Genomic DNA, 21,089 nt, shown 5'->3' with positions numbered 1-21,089 from the left:
TGAAACACTGAGGAAGGAAATAGCAGAGGACGTAAACAGGTGGAAAACCATACCCTGCTCGTGGGTCGGCAGAATCAACACTGTTAAAATGTCTATACTACCCAAAGTGATCTACAGATTCAATGTAGCTCACTTTTCTATGAGTGTTTGCTCGTTAACAGAGGTTTTGTTCTCTGGGCAGAGAAAGCATGATGCCAGAGTCCGAATACGGCCGTTTTAAGGAAAGAAAGCGATGGCTGCCCGGCTAGAAGGATGCCTAGCAGGGCCAAAGGCGCAGGACAGGACCCGGCTGCAGGGGCCGCTTGGAGCCTCTGCGCGCGCCGGCCGGGTGGGAGCGGTCGGGGCCGGGCTCATTAGGCATGCGATGGCCGTGGGCGCTGATTGGCTGTTGGGACGGTGAGGGGCGGGGCAGGGGCGGGGTCTCACGGAGAAGGAACTGGCAGGAAGGAGTGGAAGCAGGAGGAGGGGTGAGCACCTAGGGCCTCAGGGCGGCGGGTGCTGATTGGAGGTAGTGGCGGGGGCGGGGTGCTAGTGGGTGGGGCGGAGGGCGCTGATTGGCAAAGGTGGTGGTGGGTGGGGATGGGCGGAGCGACGGGCGCTGATTGGCGGCAGAGGCTGGGCCGGGTGGGGCTGCTCAGAGCTGGTACTGACAGGGAAGGGGGAGGGGAGGAGCTAGCGCCTGGGGCGGTGGGGCGGCGAGCGGTGATTGGCGACAGCGGCGGTGGGCGGGGCAGGGAGGCGCGTGCTGGTTGGTGGTAGTGGCGGAGGCGTGGCGGGGGCGTGGCGTGGTGGGGCTGCCGCTGCCGGTGCTCGCAGCCGGGAGGAGGAGGCGGAGGCGGAGTGAGCGCCTGGGGCCCCGGTGCCGTGGCCCGCGCGGCCTGCCCTTTGTGCCCGCAGCTCGCGACCCGCGCCCATGGCCGCCGCGCCGGGCTCGCCGGCCGCACGCGCCCGCCCGCGGTCCTGAGCCCGCGCCTGGGATGCTCCGGGGATGCGCGTGCCCCGGGCCTGCGGCTGCTCCGGGCTGGGCGCGGGGCGATGGACTTGAGCATGAAGAAGTTCGCCGTGCGCAGGTTCTTCTCCGTGTACCTGCGCAAGAAGTCGCGCTCCAAGAGCTCCAGCCTGAGCCGGCTCGAGGTAAATGCCCGCGCCCGGCCCGCACAGGAGGCCGGGCCGCTGCGCCCTGGGCGGGAGTCGGCGGAGGATGCCGCGGGTCCCCGCGCCCCGCCTTGGTGTCGCCTGGTTGTGATCCGGAGACCCAAGTCAGCGAGCTGAAGTTATCCGAGAGCTGCTCCGGTTTCCCTAGAATTGAACAAAAAAGGCTCCCCGCATTATTGTCGGGACTTGGTCTTGATTGGACGGTCCGTGGGAGCCGTCCTACCTGCCTACCCCGAGGAATTGCTGTCCCGTTTGCCAGTGCACGGGTGTGGGCGGGTACCCTGCGCCCACCTGGGTGCTGGGGCGGGAGGCAGTTCCGTCTGCACGGCTGGACTGCGCTCGGTGTGGGGCGCTCGGTGTGGGGCGCACGGAGTGGGGAGCTCGGTGTGGGGCGCTCGGCGTCGGCACCTCCAAAGTCCCGGGTAGCAGCGCCGCCCACGCGCCCTCCGCCGCAGGTATCCATCAGGATCACGTCGGCCGTGCCCAGGCGGGCAGGTACTGCCTTGTCAGGCGGGGCCTCAGTGTGTTTGAAGTCGGTGTAGAGCTGACAAAAGGGGAGGAAGAGGCAGCAGCACAGCCAGTGCTCTGGCCACTGTGACACGGTGCTCGGCGGCGAAGTGCCTGATGCAATATCCCCGCAGCTCCGCCTGGTACGGATTTGTCCTGAAAACCCAGGGGTCTCCGAAAATCCTGTCCTTTCAGCCTGTCCCTCGCCTTGGCATCTTAGGATTTCCAAAAATCATCTGTGGATGGTTGGTGTTTTTTTTATTTCACCGATCAAATCTTACTCTCTTAATCCCGGTGTCCAAATCACGTTGTTGAATCCGTAGATGACAAAACATGAAACATGTCTAAGTGAAAAAGAGCTGTTCTGATGGGAGGCTGCTGATGTGACCTAGAGATTTCGTCTGGCGCTGCCTTGCCTTTGCCCCAAAGCTGGCACCGCGGGGCTTTGGTTGGTTTGCTTCAACTGGAGCGGTCTCACATATTTCATCTTGGGTTTCTTTGTCCCAGCTGCTGTGACATTGGACACGCGAACGGGTTCTGTGACTATGAAGACATCTTTAAGCAAAGCTCAAGGGTAGACACAGAGCAGTGGAGAATTACTTCTTTAAAAAGTTTCAGTTGTGACATCACAAAATCAGAATTGGAAGTACTAGGTTGGCTTTCTGTGGCTGGCTGCCAGGCTGGATCCTGAGGGTGAAATGTATGTTTTAAACAAATAAAACTATTAATCCAGTAATGGAGGAGGGCTTGCTTTCAGCCTAACACGCAGAGAAATTAAGCATAAGTTCAGTGAGACAAATCGTTCTCCTGGGGCACCCACACTTTAAAAATCTGAAGTTGACAAGGTCAGAAACCCAGAACAGTATGTACCTTTATCCCAAATATGTTCTTATTGTCTATTTCATCGCCATGCGTGGTTTATTAGACAGCTCCTTGTCTCCTTTCATTTACTGTCCTTGCCAAGAAGAGGCACACCTGTGAGCAAACTCCAGGCGTTGTTCAGGAAGGGAAGCGCTAGATGCTGCTGACCCGTGGGAGTTCGGGAATGCTGCGTAGGACAGGCTCACGTCGGGGGTGAGGGTTCAGCAAAGAGAGTGGGCTGTGGAAGTGCCTCCAACAAAAACAGTGGGAAGCAGGTGGGGATCAAAATGAGGTTTCCTGGATGTGGAAACAAAATTTCTAGAAAACACACGTAAACCATCAGATATGCAGAAGGTCAAACAGACTAAAAAGAAATGTCATCTATCAGCAAGTAATCAATGGGCGCTCGCTGCGTGCCGGATCCCGCGCAGGGGTGCAGACAGCAAGGCTGATGAAGGTGGTCCACCCCAGCACAATGCTCTGCTCTTTGCAAATGCACTCACCAGCTTTCTGTCACTTGATGCTTGTGAAAATCTGGGGAGCATGTTTTACTATTTTTATCCTATTGTTAAAGGGGAAAAAAACCCCGAGAAATGGAGGGTCTTGTTAAAAGCTTACCAAGAATTCATTCTGTAAATGTTTATGGAGAACCTGCCCTGGGTTCTGGCTTCTTTGGGGCCCTGCACATCCAAAAGACACAACACGTGGAAGTCCTGGCCTCACAGTGCGTCTACCTAGTAGGGAATATATTAAGTGCTTTACTCTGTATTCCTCCCCAGCTACCGTCCCATATTTCCTGGAGAAGCGTGTTCGTTTGTATAGTCACAGCCCTTTATAGGCCAAGAGACTCTCATCAAAAAATGCAAAACTTAGCTGGGGAGGTCCGTCACTAGAATGAGATTGAGAGAGAGGACCTAAAGCACTGAGCTCAGGTGTGAATTTCCTCTGTTGGTACAAATGAAAAAGGTAACTCGTTTTATAAAAAGAAACCTTTTAAAACTGTTTCCATGAAATCTATATTTTATAATATACACAGAGACTTTGAAAAATTTTGTTATTTGAAATTGACTCCAGTGACATAAACAGGAAATTAACAGTAGTTACTTTGAGTTTAAAATTGTATCATCTTTATTAAAAGGCTTTCAGGGAGAGACTCAGTCCTAATGTTTTCACACTTGCTTTTAAAATTAATTTTACATCTAGAACCCAACATTTGGTAAACCCTAAGTGATGCAGAAGCCAGTTATTGAGTCATATATAGAAACAGTTTATGAGTTATAGCTTAAAATGAAATTCACTTATTTCGTCCTACAGCATGGAACCGAGTGAGATGGCCACGTAACTGACTCTGACAACTACAGTTTCAGGAGTTTCTAAAGGGAAACTGGATATCTTGCGTAGACTTCAGTGGGCATGCCCTAGAGAGGTGTCAGGCCTGTGAGACCCTCGCCCGGAGGAAAGCTGTGATTTTAGGGCATTGGTAACATTGCCTAAGTACCTGCTGCAAGGGGTGACCATCGCCCTCATTCAACAGCGCATTTTACACATGAGGAAAGGAGGCCAGGGAGGCAAAATGACGTTCCTGTGCTCAGCCCCTAAAGTGTTTTAAAGGAAGGTCTTACTGTGAGAGCAGGTGCTGCCTGTTACGGATTCTGCCAGTTCACATGCATGGCTGTGGGAGTTCACATGTATTAGATGAGGCATGATGCGAGGGGGCTATTGTTCTAATTTTTAAAAGGAAATTACTCTGGTACATTTTGGAATGTGCTCCATAACCTAAAATTATTCTAAAAAACTTTCCTGAAAGTTAGAGAATTCCAGGTGAATTTGATCAATTACACTTGTTTGAATTCTCACTTCCTTTCGCTAGCAAGGCAGTTAACCTGTTTAAACCTCCTTTTTTTCACTGTAAAACAGAAATGATAATAGTTTCTACCTCATAGGGTTAACAGGAGGATTACTGAGTTAACCATATGTAAAGGCCTAACTTGGAGCCTGGATGATAAAATCGCTCAATAATTGTTAGCGGTTGATATTTCCTGGGTATTGATGTTCTTCCTGTTCAATGTCTACCAGTTCTGGCTGCGCTTGAGATTGCCCTGTGGCCTGCAGGACTCATGGCTTGTGTTGTCTCAGTGGTAAACTCTCTGCCTGGTGGCAGATAGTTCCAGCGCCCTTCCTGAGCACCATGGGGAAGAGAAGGCCAGAGGTCAGTGCTCCCAGGATGTGTTCCAAGCTGTTTCATATGATAGGACTGGCCCTGTTGACTAAGATGAGCTACCGTCGTCTGGCTGGGACAGGGATATGCTCTTCCTCACCTTGCACATCTGTCCTGTGGGTCAGCGCACTTATCAGTGAATGCAGTACCCGCATGGGGCGCCTGCTCTGAGCTCAGATGGCTTTGAAAGCAGGGGAGGCTCCCTCATCAGCATGCCATCTTTGCAGAACTTCAAGTCTCCTGGGCCGGAAGGAATCCTCCTCCTGACCCATGCGGCCTTCCCGTTTGCCAGGAGAGCCTCAAAAGGTGGGATGTGCAAGCTCCAAAGCTTGCTTTCTGTCCCCTCTAGGAAGGAATATAGGTTTTACACTAATTAAAAGTGATACTATTTATTCAAGGTAAGATGTCAACCAGTTTGCTAAAAGGTATCAATATGCAAAGTCGGTTCATTTAGGGAGCAGTCATTTCGTCTGGGGTTGCCAAACCAGAGGGTTCTCTTTGATGACTATTATTTGGGCCATTTGAGATGTAACCAACATCTCTACCGAAGACACTGGCAGTGAATGAAGAGGACAAAATTCGAGCTCTTAACTGGGATATTGATAGTATGAGCTGTTGAGTGAAGGAAGAATTTCATTTCATTTGTTTATTTGCTCAATTGTTCACACACTCAGAACACTTTCAGCACATACCGTGTGTATTATGCTAAATAATTCGATATAAAAATAGGATCCCTGCCCTCTCTTAACATCTAGTCATAGAGGCAAATAAGTCAAAGGAAGCTTGCTTTTAGGGTGTAAGTCCTGTGAACATATTAATATTAGCAGCGTTGGATTTAAATGGCCTAATTAGATCAATTGTCAATTTATTTCTATTCCCAGTGGTCACAGATAGTTGGCAGTTATCTTTGTGCACATGTGGATATATTTTGCCCACCCCTTCTTGAGGAGCACGTGGTAGGCTAGTAAAGTAAGCGCTAAGGGACTCTTAGCAGATGTTGGGAGCAATGTTGGCTCGGCATGGATGAAGGGAAAGCTTCCTGGAGAGGTCACCATTCAGCTTATTCTTGGTGCTTGCTTGGAAGGTAAAGTGCTTCTAGATCTTGGGCAGTTTCCAGGAAATCCATTTCTAATTAAAATAATTTTCAGGTACTCTGAATAAATGCACCCGAAGAAATTAGAGAAGACCACAATAAATCTTAGTAAATATTCAATTTGCACATCATTTTGCCCATTTATACTTTATTCTGTTTGAAAGACACTAAACTTAGTTCCTTGTTTGTGGTTTCTGTTTCCGTGACATGCCTTATTTTTGCAGTTTCATTACATGCTTTCTCTGTTTACATCCAAAAAAACTCTCCAAAGTATTCTTGCTTATTCAAAACTATCTGAGAAAACAACTAAAAATATTGAGATTTTTCTCCTTTTCCTTCCTTTACCCGTGCCTATCCGTAAGCCTGCGTGCTGTCTTCTGCCCCACCCTCAGGGCAGCAATGACTGGTGTATTTTTCCCGCATTTAGAAGTACAAGAATGAATGGAAGCACCCTGAATAAGAAAAGGGACCTCTGTCCTCATCATCTGGCTTACCAAGTACCTGGGATTTCACCCTGTTTCTTGCACGTGGGGTGAATACTTTCTTTGATGTGGCAAATTACTAAGTGGTGGGAGAAACATTATAGGGACCATCTGAGGCAGCTTCCAGGGCCACTGGCCACTGCGGGGAGGGGTTTTAGCTTAAAGATGACGGGACCGTCCAGGTGAGCCAGTGTCGTGCTGCCAGTGGAAAGTGCCCCTCTGACAAGGGGGTAGCAGGAATTGCTCCTTCTGTGTGACGCGGGATGGGCGACCAGTAGTTTAGCCTGAAATACTCCATCTCTTGTGCTGCGAGGTCCTGTGCTTGTTCGATGAGCAAAGCTAATGTAAGACTAGAGGCATTTCTAGAATGCTCTGCTTTTATTTCTGATTACACTGAATTTTGTTTTGTTGCATTTTTTTCCCAGCATCCTATGTTTGCTGATATATTTTCACTGGTAAAAGCTATTAAATTGAACTCAAATAAGTAAAAATTATCAACAAATAGGCTGTTAAGCTACAGTGTGATTTAATCAAGCAAACGGATCAGACACAAATATTTTCCGTATGAAATACTGTTAATCATATCCGATTTGCAGCTGTGGGGGAAGCCGCTCCTGCTGCCTGCTAGCTGAGGCGGTAGCATGGTGCTGCAGCTATGATTAAGCACAGGAACCTACACAGCGGGCTGTGGAGAGTCAGCGTGCGGTAACCACACGCCCGTGATTTATGACCAAGCCGGCAGGCACCAGTGTCTCAGACCAGCCAAGATGTGCACCTGTCGTTGTGCGGTCATTTGGGTCTGTTTCCTGAGACCCGCTGAAGGCCACGCCCGGTACCTGCTGACCCAAGAGCCTTGCTTGCTTCCAGCCAGCACCTCCTCCAGCAGTCAGCGTGTCCCTGTGAGGCCTGCCGGGCTGGGCAGGCTGCCCTCGCCCTCCTACCCATGGAGCTGGTATTCTGCACCACGGAGCCAGGCAGTGTCCCGGCTACCCCTTCCCCACCAGCCACCTGGCCCCGCCCTGCACAATTCTCCTGCCGGGGATGTGCCCGCACCTTCTCCCAGCCTCCTTGCACGCCCCTCAAGTTCTTGCTCTGCCTAATCCTGCCAAACCACCTAATCCTTTTGAGCGCCTATCTCCCCCGCGACAAAACAGGGTAACCCTACAATGACGGCTCTCCTGAAGTTACTGAATGCGTGAGAAGTGCAGCGTGCCTTGTCAGAAGAGCGTTTGCGCTTGGCCGTCGGCGAGTTGCACACAGCTGGGCCCTCTCTGTGCAGCTTCTGGCTACATTCCAGGGAAAACGCCTTTCCCTTCCTGCCGGCCTGCTCCCGCGCCCTTTCTGTACGCACCTGTCCCAGATTAGGGTGATCACCATGAAGCTCTCTTTTCCTAGGTTGTAGCTATGTTAACGTTACTTAGAATCATAGTTTAATCTTCAATGCTGTCATTTTAAACATAATTCACGGAAACCGCCGCTCTGGTAAAACAAAAGCAAGTTCCTGCTGTCTCCGGCGTGGCCCCATGTGCCTCGCGAGGGCCAGAGGGGCTGATACATGTGTCGGGACAAGGGCTGAGGAGCTGCAGGAATAATGCAGCTTTTTAGGGAAAATAATTATTTCTTCCTTTGGCTACTCTATCTCTTCTTTATGAAATTAGTAAGACGCATAAAATGGATCAAAGAGTGAGTATTTAGGTACTGCTGGCATGTCTGCTCCTGCTGCCAGAGATGAAGGGCCCAACTGGGACGGACAAGCTACAGAAAATATGCTTTTTACCCATGGAGTGACTCGTGGGCCGTGGTTTCACAATCTTTGGATTTGCAGATGAACAGTAGACAAAATGCAAGTCTGGGATCTGCTTTGGAAAGCACGTGTCTGCTCAGAGTGGGCTGGAACATTCTTTGCAGCAAGACATCCCGGCCACACATCCTGCCCAGGCCCACCGGCTTGTAGCTTTTACTCGCTAAATTGTGAGACCGAACTTATAAGGGAAAAGGGCAAGGGAGTTTTACTTTGAATGGCTTTATTTGGCAGTGGTTATGGTAGAAATGCTCCAGCGACCACTTACGAAGTTGCTCACACCGTTCCCAATTTTAATGTCTTTGGCCCAGGATAATTGCCACCTTTCTAGAACTAAAGTCGGTATCATATTAACTTCCAAACATATTTTTACATCCGAAGTATCCTGTGGGCAGTCTCTTTCTAAGGATGAGGACACAGGAAAGCTTGTTCTGAAACGGAAGCCTGGTGTAGCACCGCCGTCTCTCAAGGAGCCCTTGGGCCCCTGTGCACGTGGCCGTCAGCTCTCGCAGGCCCCTGCAGCCCTGGACTCCCCGTCCCCAGCGAAACTGCGGAGAGACTGGTGCATCGGTCCCCACGGCCCACACAGCCCGCTTGTAAAGATGCCAAGACAGACCCTATTGTCTGTGACTTAACTCTGTTGGTTGGTTGACTTTGAAGCTACAGGAAAGAAAAACAGACAAAACAAGTAAAGAAAAGATCATTTATTTTTAGAACACCTTTGGCTTGTTTAATTCTGCTTAGTTTGCCATCACTTCAGGGAACAGGACAAGGGGACTGCCAGAGTTAAAATGAAAATCGTGGCTAACTGCCTGCACCCCGGGAAACCCCAAGACAGCGCCGGTTGGGGATGCCTCTTATATTCCTAGATCTTAGCAAAAAGAGAAGGCTTCAATTTCGATGCGTGAATCAATCAAGTCTTTGTGGAATCCAACCCAACATGGAAGTGAATACAAATTTTCAGCCTAATGGGCTTGGCCGGAGCTCCTGTGCGCAGTTTCCAGTGTGCTCTCGGTGGTCCTGAGCGTGTGGACCTCTGTCTCCGGGTCTTTGTCAGCACGTCGCGCTGTGGAGTTGAGGTTCCTGACAGCGGAACTCCAGCAGCCGATGCGGGAAGGTGAGCCCGGTGTGTTAAAATGAACCGGCCACGGTCGTTTTGTACGCGCTCAGGTCGGAGGGAGAAGAGGAGGGCGGCTTGACAGTTTCTGCCCCGGGGTATGGCGTGGTCGCCCACGTCTGTAACACTGTGGATTTTAAAAGGTGCACCGAATCACGTGTCCTCCAGCACAGCCAGGCTCCCCGTGCTCTCCGCTGCCTGGGGAAGAGCACAGTGTCCGTCAAGTCTGGGCACCTCGATACTTCGGCGCCCATTCGTGAATTTGTAGAAAACCTCCTTGAACCAATTTGTGGTCTGTGAAGCTGAAAACACTAGTGCAGATCTGGAAGGAACAGCAGGCTGGGCTCCGGTTTGCTCCGTACCCAGGGAAGCCACGAGCAGTTGCTGGGACCCTGCCCTTCCGCCCTTAGGCGGACGCGCCCTGCGCAGCGTGCGTCCTCTGGGTCAGTACATGCGAAGTCCTGGAGGTCTTTTAGGAAATTTTGTCTTTGGTCTTAACCGTGGACTGAATATTCATGCTATGCCTAGAAATTATCCAAAGGACTCGGGCTTAGAGGGTAAAATGTAGGAAAACGAGGGTGATGACCCGAGGCCGGGAGGAGGGGGTGGTTGAGACCACCACGTCAGTCAGACAACTGTGAAGCTGTGACAGAACCGCATGGCAACAGGAGGTGGCGCTGGCGTTGGGCTGTTTACGAACTGGCACGACTGTCTGGCATTCTAAATTTTCCATAGAGAAAACGTACAATCCACGCTCACGGTATAGCTGATACAGTGTCATCTTGCAATAAGAATTGTGGGGAACAACCCAAACTACTTTGCTCACTCTTTTAAACTTTTGAAAGCAATAAAAATATCTTAAAAGGTTGAGAAACTATCAACATTTTAAAAACAAATACAGAGATTTCTAAATGTATTAATGCTAGTAATTTTAAAAATAGAAAAACAATAAAAGTTAAGCAGAATTTTTATTTTAATAACTGACGCTTACAGAAGAAAAGGTCGAATTCTAGGAAGACAGCTTTTGTAGCATCTCCAGTTTTGATTTCTAATCAGATTTAAAAGCTTTTGAACTCCTAGTGCTGATTATTTGTGATAAATAATTTTACTTTAAAGCTTATAAGCCCGTGATTGCCGGTTTCTCTCGTGGATTCTCTCTGCACCTGGCCCCGTGGGCTGCCGGCTTGGTTCTTCCTCCCTGCTCATTTATCCTCATTTATCCTCTCCCTCTTGGGTTCCTCTGAATCTGCCATTAGGGTCCTGCCGCACCCCGCGGTTAGAGTCCCAGAGCACCTGTGGTTAGGGTCCCAGGGCACCTGCAATTAGGGGCTGACATGTATCTGCCCTCAGGAACCTCGGCGGCACTGGGCTAGGTCAGTATTGTGGTCCTGCCAGGCACCTCCCACCCTGTCCAACACCAGAGCAGGACTCACTACCCATGTGTGAGCCCCTCGTCTGGGTGAAGGGCCACAACCCACACGTGGTGACCAGCCCTTCTCCCCAGCCGGCCCGAACCCTGCTTGCGGCTCAGGCCAGGCAGAGGCAGGGCTGTGGTGGTGGCTGATCTCTGGCTTCCATGTGGGGCGGGGCAGAAGGTGGATACCCGCGCCCAGGCCTGTCCAGGATGCTGGCCGGTCAGCACGGCCCTGTCCGAGGGCTGCTCCTGGGCACAGGGGTTTGAGGTGTTAAGATGACGTTGGATGCGATCTTTAGACGTCTACGTGGCATCCCAGGGCCTGGTCCAGCCTGCGAGGGGCGTGGAGAGCTCAGCTGCAATCAGTATTCACTCCGTAAACCTTCACTGAGCATCCTGCCACAGGGGGCCGGAGGAAGAAGTAGCTCCTTTCCTCGTGGAATTTACATCCTAGTGGGGAAGAGAGAAGGAAAATAAAGTTTGTGTAGAAAATGTGGCGATCTCAAATAATTAGTGTAAGGGGGAAAATCGTGTGGCATGAGCAGGTAGCTGTGGGGACGGAGCGGACCGAGTTTGATGGGCGGGAGGCCCTGGGGCAGGGCCTGAGGGTCTGTGTCCTGAGCCGAGTGAGCTGTGGCCCCACCAGGCTCCAGCCACGGGTCAGCGTGGGCCGGGCTACAGGAGCCCAGGGCCCTCGGGCCTGGCACGTGGCCTGTCCCGAGAGCCGAGGAGAGCCTGATGGGTTCACAGAGGCAGCGATGGAATCAGATCTCAATTTACAAGGACCCCTCGGCTAGTGTGTGGGACTTAGACTGGTGTGGGAACAAGACTGTAGGGAGGCAGAAGGAGCTGGGAGATGAACTTGCAAGCTCTTGTAGTTGCTGTTTCGACACCAGGGTGGACAGGCCTCGCCGATGGCCTGGACCGGGTGTGTTTGAAAGAAAAAATCAAAGATGACCCCTAGATCTCTCCCCGCTGAACTACCCAACACAGGGAGGCACAGTCTGAGGAGGGACGAGTGGTGGGGGGCGTGGGCAGGGAGGTACAGGGGCTCTGCTCTGTACATGTTCAATCTGAGACACCTTCAGACAGTGACTTGCTTTGCAAGTTAAAGCAATAGATAAAATTGTTTATGAAAAGCTCCACGTTTCCTGTTACACCGCAATCTGTGCACTACGCTGAAATCTTGACTTCAGGCAGCGCCGCTCCTGCTCCCAGCTCCTGCACGGTGCGCTACAAATCAGGCGATTTATTAAACGCAGTGTCGGAAGCATTAGTGTAGAACTGGAAATGCCACTTCAAGTGAAGGATTCCAGGTAGAGGCACGCATGGTCTGGGACTGGAATCTCTCCTGATCACTAAATCAAACTTCCCCTCCAACTTAGAAAATTCAGGCACGTGCTTTTCACTAAAGGCTTGATATGTTGGGAAAGGTCCCGAAAAGTTAATACAAATGGGCGGCTCCATTTCCTCTGGCTGAGCTCTGTCTGGGAGCCTGGGAAACGCTGTGTGAACACTTATCTTTTAAACAGTAATTGTGGGGAAGGAGTGGAGGCGAGAGAAGGCCCCGCGGGTGCAGCCAGCAGAGCCAGAGGCGGGAGGACAGATGCACAGGAAAAAGAGGCAGAGGCTGGAATTGGGAAGACTTGGTAGTGGCCACTTAGGAGAATGTGTCCCACTGTAGGAAGAAATGCACGTCCCAGCTGTAAAGCGATGCCGCCCTAACCCAGTGCATTTTCCTCCACGAGAGTGGGCGGCAGCATACGCCCAGGCAGCGAGATAAATGCAGCCCACGGGCTCCGCAAGGTAGCTTCCAACCTCGGTGGACAGACAGGATTAGCCGCCGTCGGTGGGGATGCTGGGGGCAGGACTCTAGCACAGACAGAGCCCAGCATTTCTGCCTCCCGCAGCCTGGCCTGTAGCTGAGGGAGAGAGAAGAGCCCCTGGGCGCAAGCCTGTGATGGATGCCACACATGTATAGGAGCCGCTGTGTGTTATAACCCTGCACAGGTGACCCGGAGCCATATCACATCTTCTCCCAGGGAAGAGCTATGAATTCAGAATTTTCCCAGCGGGGCAATTGCAGGGCAGATAAACGTCTGTCAGTGGACCACTGAGATGCCAGAAATGATACAGTCACCATTTACTTTCTTCCCTCACACCTGCCCACACCACACCTGCTGACGCGGGGAGATGAGGGTGCGGCAAGGCCGAGCTCCCCCAGCAGGGGTCTCTGCAAGCCGAGTTCCCTCCCGCCGCCCGTGTCTGCACACTGAGTCTGCTGGGCACAGCCCTTTCTCCCAGGTGTTGAAAGACGAATGAAAAATTAGAGGAAAAAGAAAAAAGAGGCCTTGGAAAGGGACGATGGAGAGAATGTCGGATGCTCAATTGATCCTCGTGTTTCTTCAGTAGAGTTAGAAGATGAGGGAGCCGGAGAAGCCAAGACTACTTTGTTTTTAGAGAATGTTTTTGTGTTTAAGTGTGTTTAAGTGACTTCAGGGAGATCCACATTCTGTGTGTGCACACTACGCACGGCATTTTCCTGGCCACAGTGATGAGCTCAGAGTTGAGAGTGTGGTCCCAGACTGTCCACATACTAAATCGGATGAAGCTCGAGACCGCTGGGCAATGGCTGTGGGGGAACGTGAAGCCTGGCGTCCCGACTTGCAGGTTTGCAGCCCTCTGTGACCATAAAGCTAAGGACGGAGCCAACAGCCAGAGGAGGGCACAGCCAAGAATCTTAGGGATCTGAGATCAGCTCAGCCCAAGCCTGAGGTCTGTAATACCCTGGACATCTTAGTTACATGATCCAAACAGTTCTTCTTATCGTTTAAGCCAGTTTGATTTGGATTTTCCCTTATGCAAATAAAGGCACCCTGACACACCCATTTACCCCATTAACTCTTTACAAGAACCCTAGAAGAGTAAGTGCTATTACTCCTTTTCCTAGAGGAGGAAACTGAATACAGTGTTACAAGGTCCCCGGTGAAGAGCAGGATACGCTGTACATGGTGGGGTGTACCGATGAGGTGGGACAGACGCTCCGTGGTAGCTGCAGTTAGTTGATATTTTCTCAGAGGTTGGACATGAACCTGGTGATGTGTTTATGTTATTGGTTTGTTAGAGTGAATGTGAGCATAGTGCATAGTTAACAGCCTTGGGGATGTTGATGGGATTCTGCTAAATGGCTACATATGAAAAATATGGGCATGTCTTAATAAGATGCATATTTGGAAAACACAATAATTTTAAATTTATGTTTCAAAACATAGTAGAAACCCTTTTTCAAATTTACCAGTTTAGTTGATATGGTAAACTGGGAAAATTAAGATTAAATTTCTTTCATTCATTGAAAAAAAATGTGTTGTTTGCAATCTTTTGTTCTTTTGGGGTGTTGAGTGGGTCTATCTAAGGATGCTTTTGTTTCATTTCTGCCTACTTTTCTTTCTCATAATAATCTCCCAGGCTAAAATCCAGAATAGGCAGGCAATAATTTAAAGGAGCAGGATTCAAAAAAGGTAGCAATGTATTGATTTTAGGAAAAGCATTTTATTTATTACATTCAGCCTTCCAGCTTTTAAAACTATTCAGTTATAACTCTGTATAAGAAATGTGTATGCATATATTCTTTCATAGAGTATATTTCGTGACAACACTGTATCATTGTTTCCTTAACCATTCCTTTCCATATGCTTTTGTGTGTCCAATGTGTGCCTGTACTAACTTTTAACTGTAGTGATCACATTTTGACAAATTACTACAAGGAATTTGTTGTATTAAACAATGTACAGAAATATGACATACAAGATAAAGACTCCTGAAGGATTCTGGATCAGGTGGCCTACCTGTCCCGGAGGTATCCACGGTCCTTGACAGAAACACATTTCATACTAAACGCATATTTAAGGGTTCGGCATCATGAAACGTGTAACCCATTTGCATGGGATTTTATCTGCGTTAGTCATCATGAGTTCTTTCCTTCACATTGTGTCCTTGATTTTTGCTTGTAGAGGATGGGTAGCGAATTCTGAAAAATCACATTAATTTCCTGTCTGCTGCCGTTGTCTGTGTTGGTTGGATTATGTATTTATTCGTAGGGAAGAAACGGAGAACCATTTGCATTTGTCTCCCATGATACTGCCAAGCTGCTTGAGAGTGAAAGGAATAATTTATGACTTGCTATTTATACATTTATTAAATAACATGTCACACGCTGTAGCTGATGGCTCGCATGCTCATATAACCATTCCAGAACACCCTTTTTACGTGCTATGTACCGTTAAACATTGCTGTTTCTAGAAAGCCGTTCGCTAGTAAAAGATATCGTGTTGAAACAAATAGCAAGAGATACAAGGAGGAGATGGGAGCGGAGAAAAAATTGAAACAAGAAAAAAAGAGTGAGAATGATTAGAAAAATATATGAAAGAGAACAAGAATAAGTAGTTTAAATCTAATTCTCTTTATCTTGAAATAAGCATAGGAAGATATTTCCTGATTCCCTGAATATTCCAGTGTGTTAACTCCACATTTTCAAATAATTACAGATTAATAAAATATACTTCACACTAAAGCTTTTTTAAATAAAATGAAGCTTTTGATAATTCAGAATATACAATGTTTCAGTGCTCCCATGCCATGCCATGGATATAGCAAACATTGTGGCACACCACTGTAGTTACAATATCACATCACAGAAAAATAAGGAGAATCATCTAATCTAACCACTAAACAGCTCAGCCGTCCTTTCTGTAATAACCCTGAAAGTATTAATAGATCTAAATCAACGTTCTGCCATTTGTCTTGGAACTCAGTTTTCAAAGGTCTTGTGCATAACTCTGGTGTCTGAACAGATTTTAGAGCAGAGCTGCTGGGGTTACGTGGGGTTCCGGTGTGGTCTCCTTGGCCTCCCTGCAGCACTAGAGACCCCCAGTTTGAAAACCAGGAGTCTAGAGTCTGCGCAAACATTTACTGGGGGAGGAACGGATTCCACCCTCCTTACTTGGGTCTCCCCATCATCTTCACCCCTTAGTCCTAGCGTGGAGACGACAGAACACCCTGCCCTCTCTTCTGCCGGACAGTTTTCCAAACGGCAGAGGAGATGGGGTTGAACTGGGGCCATTGCTGACTCCCAACATATTCTGAAGGTGCCCTTCAGAGTTAATCCCCAATCGTCGATTGTTTACTCATTATTTTCTTTTGTAAATGTTTTGTTTTTTTTAAAAATACCCTTAGCTTCCTGGTTGTTTGGATTGGGAACAAACATGACTTTGTGCCTAAATAGATACCGACTTCAGAAGAAGAAACAGAACAAAGACCTGAACAATGGCTCCCACCCGCGTCGGGCCAGCGCCCAGTCTCACAAAGCTGAAAAACTCTTTCCTCCAAGAACGGAAATGGACTGAGGGCTGTTCTGTAGGCTTCACGGCGAAAAGCACTGAGAAGCTTTTCCTCACTTCTAAAACGTTGCATGCGTCTGAGTGGTACCCAGGGACATTTGCTTTAATAGTCTTTGAGATTTAAACTAATAAAAATATCATGTTTTCCCTGGTTACTTCTGATTTGGTCTCCTTCTCAGAGAGAAATAATCCTGGATTTCTTAACTAGAAATTCTTATATGGGAATTGTTTTCCTTTCACCTACCAATGGATTGTTAAGTTAGATGTGAGAATTTTGAGTCAAATGTTTTTTATTTTTTGTAGCACCAAATTGGATTAAATTTATGTGGATATAGAGATACTTCCTACCACCCTACCAGTAAAGTCATCCAACTTCTAAACTGTGAGCAGTTGTTTTATATTATGTCTAAGAGAAGCATTGTTTATGCCCTGTGGGACTCTGTTTCGAAACTTGCCTTATTGGCATTCTAAATTCTCTTGCATAGTCAGGAAACAAATTTCCGGAGGAAATGGCCTATCATATATTAATCCAGTGTCTCCTGGGAGTCTTTGTGAAGAATTCCAAAATCTTTCCTGAGCATCGACTCGGAATGAGAATTCGACGTGTGAGAAGAGTGCAGGCCTCTCCATTCTGTAAGTGGTGCTGGGATAAAAGGCACCAGGGAAGTCTCTTCTTAGGAACCATCTCAGTATTTGTTTTGTTCTAAATTGCCCTGAATGCCGTAAGTTTTTTGTTGTTTCTGTGCACAGCTTTGTGAGATCTGACTCGCATGCCATCAAATTCACCCACTTAACGTGTAAAGTTCCATGTTTTTAGTATGTTCACAGAGTTGTGCAATTATCACCGCAGTCTAGAACCTTTCACCACCTCAAAGCAGAACCCGGTAACCCTCTGCTGTTGTTTCCCGTGAAACTCCGCCCCACCACACCCCCTACACCCTCCCATCCACTTTCTGCCTCCATAGAGTCGCCTATTCTGGGTATTTCATGTGAATGGAATCGTAAAATACATGGTGTTTTGTGATTTGCTTCTTTCACTCAGCATTAGATTTACAAGGTTCATCCATGTTGTAGCAGGTATTTCTCTTTTTTGCCAAGTGATACTCCATTGTATGGACATAGCATGTTTTATTTATCCATTAATAGGTTGATAGACATTTGGGCTGTTTCCACTTTTTGGCCATGGTGACTAACACTGCCGTGAGCATGGTTGTACAGGTTTTTATGCGGAAGTGCATTTTCATTTCTCTCAGGTTTATGGCTAGGAGTGGGGTTGCTGGGTCATCTGGTAACTCTATGTTGAAGCTCAAAAAGGAACTTCCGGACCGTTTTCCAAAGTGATTTTAACATTTTACACTCCCGCCAGCAGTGATGGAGGATCCAATTTCTCCACCGGTTTCTCAGCAGCACTAGTTACTGTTCATTGTTTTGGAAACAGCCATCCCGGCGGGTGTGAAGTGATAACCTTCTCGTGGTTTCGACTGGATTTCTCCAATGACTGGTGGTGCTGACCACCTTTTCATGTTTTTCTTGACTGTGTTTTCTTTGGAAAAATGTCTTTTCCACTCATTTGCCCCTTTTTAAAAATTAGGTTATTTATCTTTCTTTATTGAGTTGTAAGAGTTATTTATATATTCTGGATCCAAGTCCCTGCCCAGATATATTATTTGCAAATACTTTTCCCCATTGTGTGGTTGTCTTTTCCTTTTCTGGGTGGTATCTTTCACAGCATAAATGCCATAACTTTTTTGTTAACCCTATAATTCCACCATAATTTGTAGGCACTTTGAGGCCTTATGCAACCCCGCTTAGATAACCAGATTTCCAGTAGGGTATTGTGTTCAGGATGTATTTGTGCCGAATAAAATTCAAAGTTCCACTTGCTTTTTCTGTTGTTTTTCTCCTGCAATAGAGCAAGGAAAGCGAGGGGGTCTCTTCAGCTTTGGTCCCCCAGGGTGAGCCGGTAGGCGTATTTCAAAGGAAACCATTTTAACTCTCTAATAAGTGCTCAGATCTGTAGGTCCCAAAAGAAACAGGGTGCAGATGGCTGAAGACTGGTCTATTTAAATAGTCTTGTGCTGCGTACACCAAGTTATTTTCATAAGGGCAGGATTGTTGGAACTGCAGCCTCAGGTTGTAGCTGTAATAAAGTGTTGAAGAATCTGTTGTGTGAAGCAACTCCCCCCCACACAACACCCATGGTGGCTTTGTGCCGGCTTTGACTTCTTGTAGACACTAATCCAGGCCGAAATGACAATAGGAAGCCAAGACCCAAGGCCAGCAATCTGGTAACAGGTGGCGATTTAGTGCCTTAGGCTAAGTTCTAAGTTCTCGTCAACCCGCAAAGCAAAAAGCTTTCTATTTTGGTTGCCGTGTCTTGGGCAGGATGATGCCTTTAAATCACAACCACTGATCATGTGTTTTCATTTCTGGTCTCATCGCCACAGAAAGCAATCTTTTGGTTTGCTCTCTTCCATAAAATTGGTGTGCTATTTTTATTTCGACGTCACCTTTGAAATATCTCAGTTGAACGCATGAAGGGGACTGTATGCTTGTGCGTGTGTGTGTGCGTGTGTGTGTGTGTGTGTGTGTGTCTGCACTTGCATGTCTATCTGAAACGCCGCCACACGCAGCCCTTTCACCGTCAGGATCATAGTCTGTGTGTTAGTTTTTGTTCTGTTGTCACATCTCAGTTCACATGCCTGGTTAGAAAGCCCGATATTTTAAAACCTAAACAGGAATGTCTGCTAGAGACTCACAGATATAAACCCTGATACTCTAATTGGATTAAGTCTTAACAAGCAAATTTAAGTTCCAAGCCAGAACTTCCAAATGCCCATGTTGAATCTTGTCCATCTCTTAGGCTGAGTGATGACCCCAAGGTGGCCCTGAAAGGAGCGTGTAATCTAAGGAGACAAGAGTGATGTCAATGCCGTAAGATCTCATGTCACATGCGAGGCCCACGTTACAAACACAGTACGGCTTCAGAGGAGAGGAATGGCATTGATAAAATGAACAAATATCCACCGACTGTGCCCAGAGACCTGGGGAGCCAGGCCCCACATGCCGACGACCTGTTGCAGCGTCTGCTGGCCGGAGTCTGACTGGAGGTGGTCCAGGAGCGGCAGGAGGGGGCAGGACCTTTCTGGGGAAGGGCGCCCAGGCGTGCTGAAGCCTGAGAAGGGGAGGAGAGGGGCACGTGCTGGGACCCGGGCGGCGGCCGTGGGAGAGCCCGTGGCACGCAGAGCCCCTGGCAGACGAGCTCTGGACAGCGTAGGCTTGTACAGCTCGGTTCTTTGTCTCCGTCGGGGTGAATACCGTTCCGGGGCGGAAGTAGGAGAGTTTGGTAAGTCTGCTTCCCAGACCTCAGACGTGGGTCCGAGCGCTGTCCGTGGTGACGGAAGTCCAGCGTGGAAGCGCCATTCCCAGCTCTGACTTGCAGAGGGGCCCGGCGATGAAGGGCCTTGCTGAAGGCTCGGGACTGAGCCTGCGGCGGCCTCCCCCGCCCCTGGCTGCGGGTGGCCCCAGCCCAGGAGGACTCTGTCACGGAAGCCCGGATTTCACACACCAGGCAAGCTCGCTCAGGACAGGGTCAGTTCCCCTGTCAGGGAATCTCGGCCACTCTGGCGTTATGCAGCGTGGAGTGTATTCCTTCCTTGCTTCCGGCTCTTTTCTTTCGTCTTCAGTTTTCCACGTGCTCACCCCAAACTCCCAAATGTGTCAGATAAGCAAGCCTATCTCAGAAGAAAGTTTTAAAATGAAAGACATTCCTTATTTTCATTAGCGAATGTTTATGTTCCCGTTTACATAAACTCTGAAACTCGCAAACACTGATTTTGAAGCAGTGGTTTGCTAGGGCACGTGTCCAAGTCCCACCGTGGGCAGAGCCGTCCGCGGGGGGACGGCGTCGGTGCACGGAGAGCGCTGCTCGCGGTGAAAACTTGGACCTGAGCAGTCCCTTCCTTAGGAGTTGTCGACGGAGGGTCAGTCAGGGTGGAGCTTTTCTTTTTCTTATTATCCCGTCTTTCCACCTCTAAACATTTAGGCGTGTTTCGTTCCTCATGCTTTGTAGCTCACCGCTTTTTCTTAGTGGCCTTCAGCAGGGAGCACGAGGCAGCAGAGTCGGAGAAGTTCTTGGCTACAGTCTCCCCCCTTCCGGCGTACAAACTTGGCAGTTACCTCATTTCCGCCTCAAACGACGGCGACCGCCCGTTTGGTGGGTGTCGAGGGGGGTCTTGGGAGAGGCAAGCAGCGGTGTGGGGACATGCATTTGTCAGCTGGCCCCGGCCCCCACTTCCTTCCCGCAGGCCGTCGGGGCGCCCGCGACTCCATCTAACTTGCGCCTCGGGCAGACTTGAACACACCTGCCATCCTTCGTGGGCCCCTGCAGGTCACAGTGTTGCACAGCTGGACCCTCTCCTCATACACGCCCCCCACGACTTCAGTGTCCGACTCCGTCCTGCCGAAGCTCCATACTGAGGCGTCCTCTGCTCCCAGGGGTGATGTGGGCAGGAGCTGCCTCAGTGCTATTCCCATTTCTGAGGGCAAGCGAAGCATTTCCTACCCCACGTCCATGGCAGCCTGAGGTGCTTCTGGTGGGCGATGGGCTGGAAGGCGTCGCCACACCCTCCCGTAGCCCTGCTCCGGCCCGCGGGCTCAGGCTGCTTCCCCTTCCGGATTTAATTACACTGAGGGGCGCGATTTATTTTGGACTCGCCGTGGCCCACACAGGCAGGAACAGATGCACTATCTCAGCAAAGCCTCCCTGTCCCTTGGAAACCACACCGTGGGTCACGCAGAGAGATCTCAGGGAGAGGGAGGCAGCAGAAGGAAGGATCTTTCTGCATCTAGAATGTTCGGTTCTTGATATCCCAGTTCCTTTTTATACTGATGTCTCTTCAGAAGAACTTAACACCGACGATCTGTTAGACTTAAGTGAATGTTTACATCTCCAAACGTTGAGGTTTCTTAGTCTTTGAACACACTCATTCGGAAGGTGAAGGCCTGGAACAGTCTCTGTCTCTGTCTGCAGATTTTCACTCTGG

The 21,089-nt window shown here is 49.1% G+C and overlaps 1 protein-coding gene across 1 annotated transcript in view; it reads left to right on the top strand.

The window, feature by feature from the left end:
* Nucleotides 1-1,035: 1,035 nt before the first annotated feature.
* Nucleotides 1,036-21,089, top strand: part of RPS6KA2 (ribosomal protein S6 kinase, 90kDa, polypeptide 2) — a 186,487-nt gene continuing 166,433 nt past the window's right edge. The window contains exon 1 of the mRNA XM_012659274.1: nucleotides 1,036-1,134. Coding sequence (XP_012514728.1) covers nucleotides 1,036-1,134 — 99 coding nt within the window. The remainder of the gene's footprint in view (nucleotides 1,135-21,089) is intronic.

This window comes from Propithecus coquereli, unplaced genomic scaffold (assembly GCF_000956105.1).
Source record: "Propithecus coquereli isolate 6110/MARCELLA unplaced genomic scaffold, Pcoq_1.0 Scaffold601, whole genome shotgun sequence".
Taxonomy (NCBI): Eukaryota; Metazoa; Chordata; class Mammalia; order Primates; family Indriidae; genus Propithecus; species Propithecus coquereli.
This window is presented reverse-complemented; position numbering and strand designations above follow the sequence as displayed.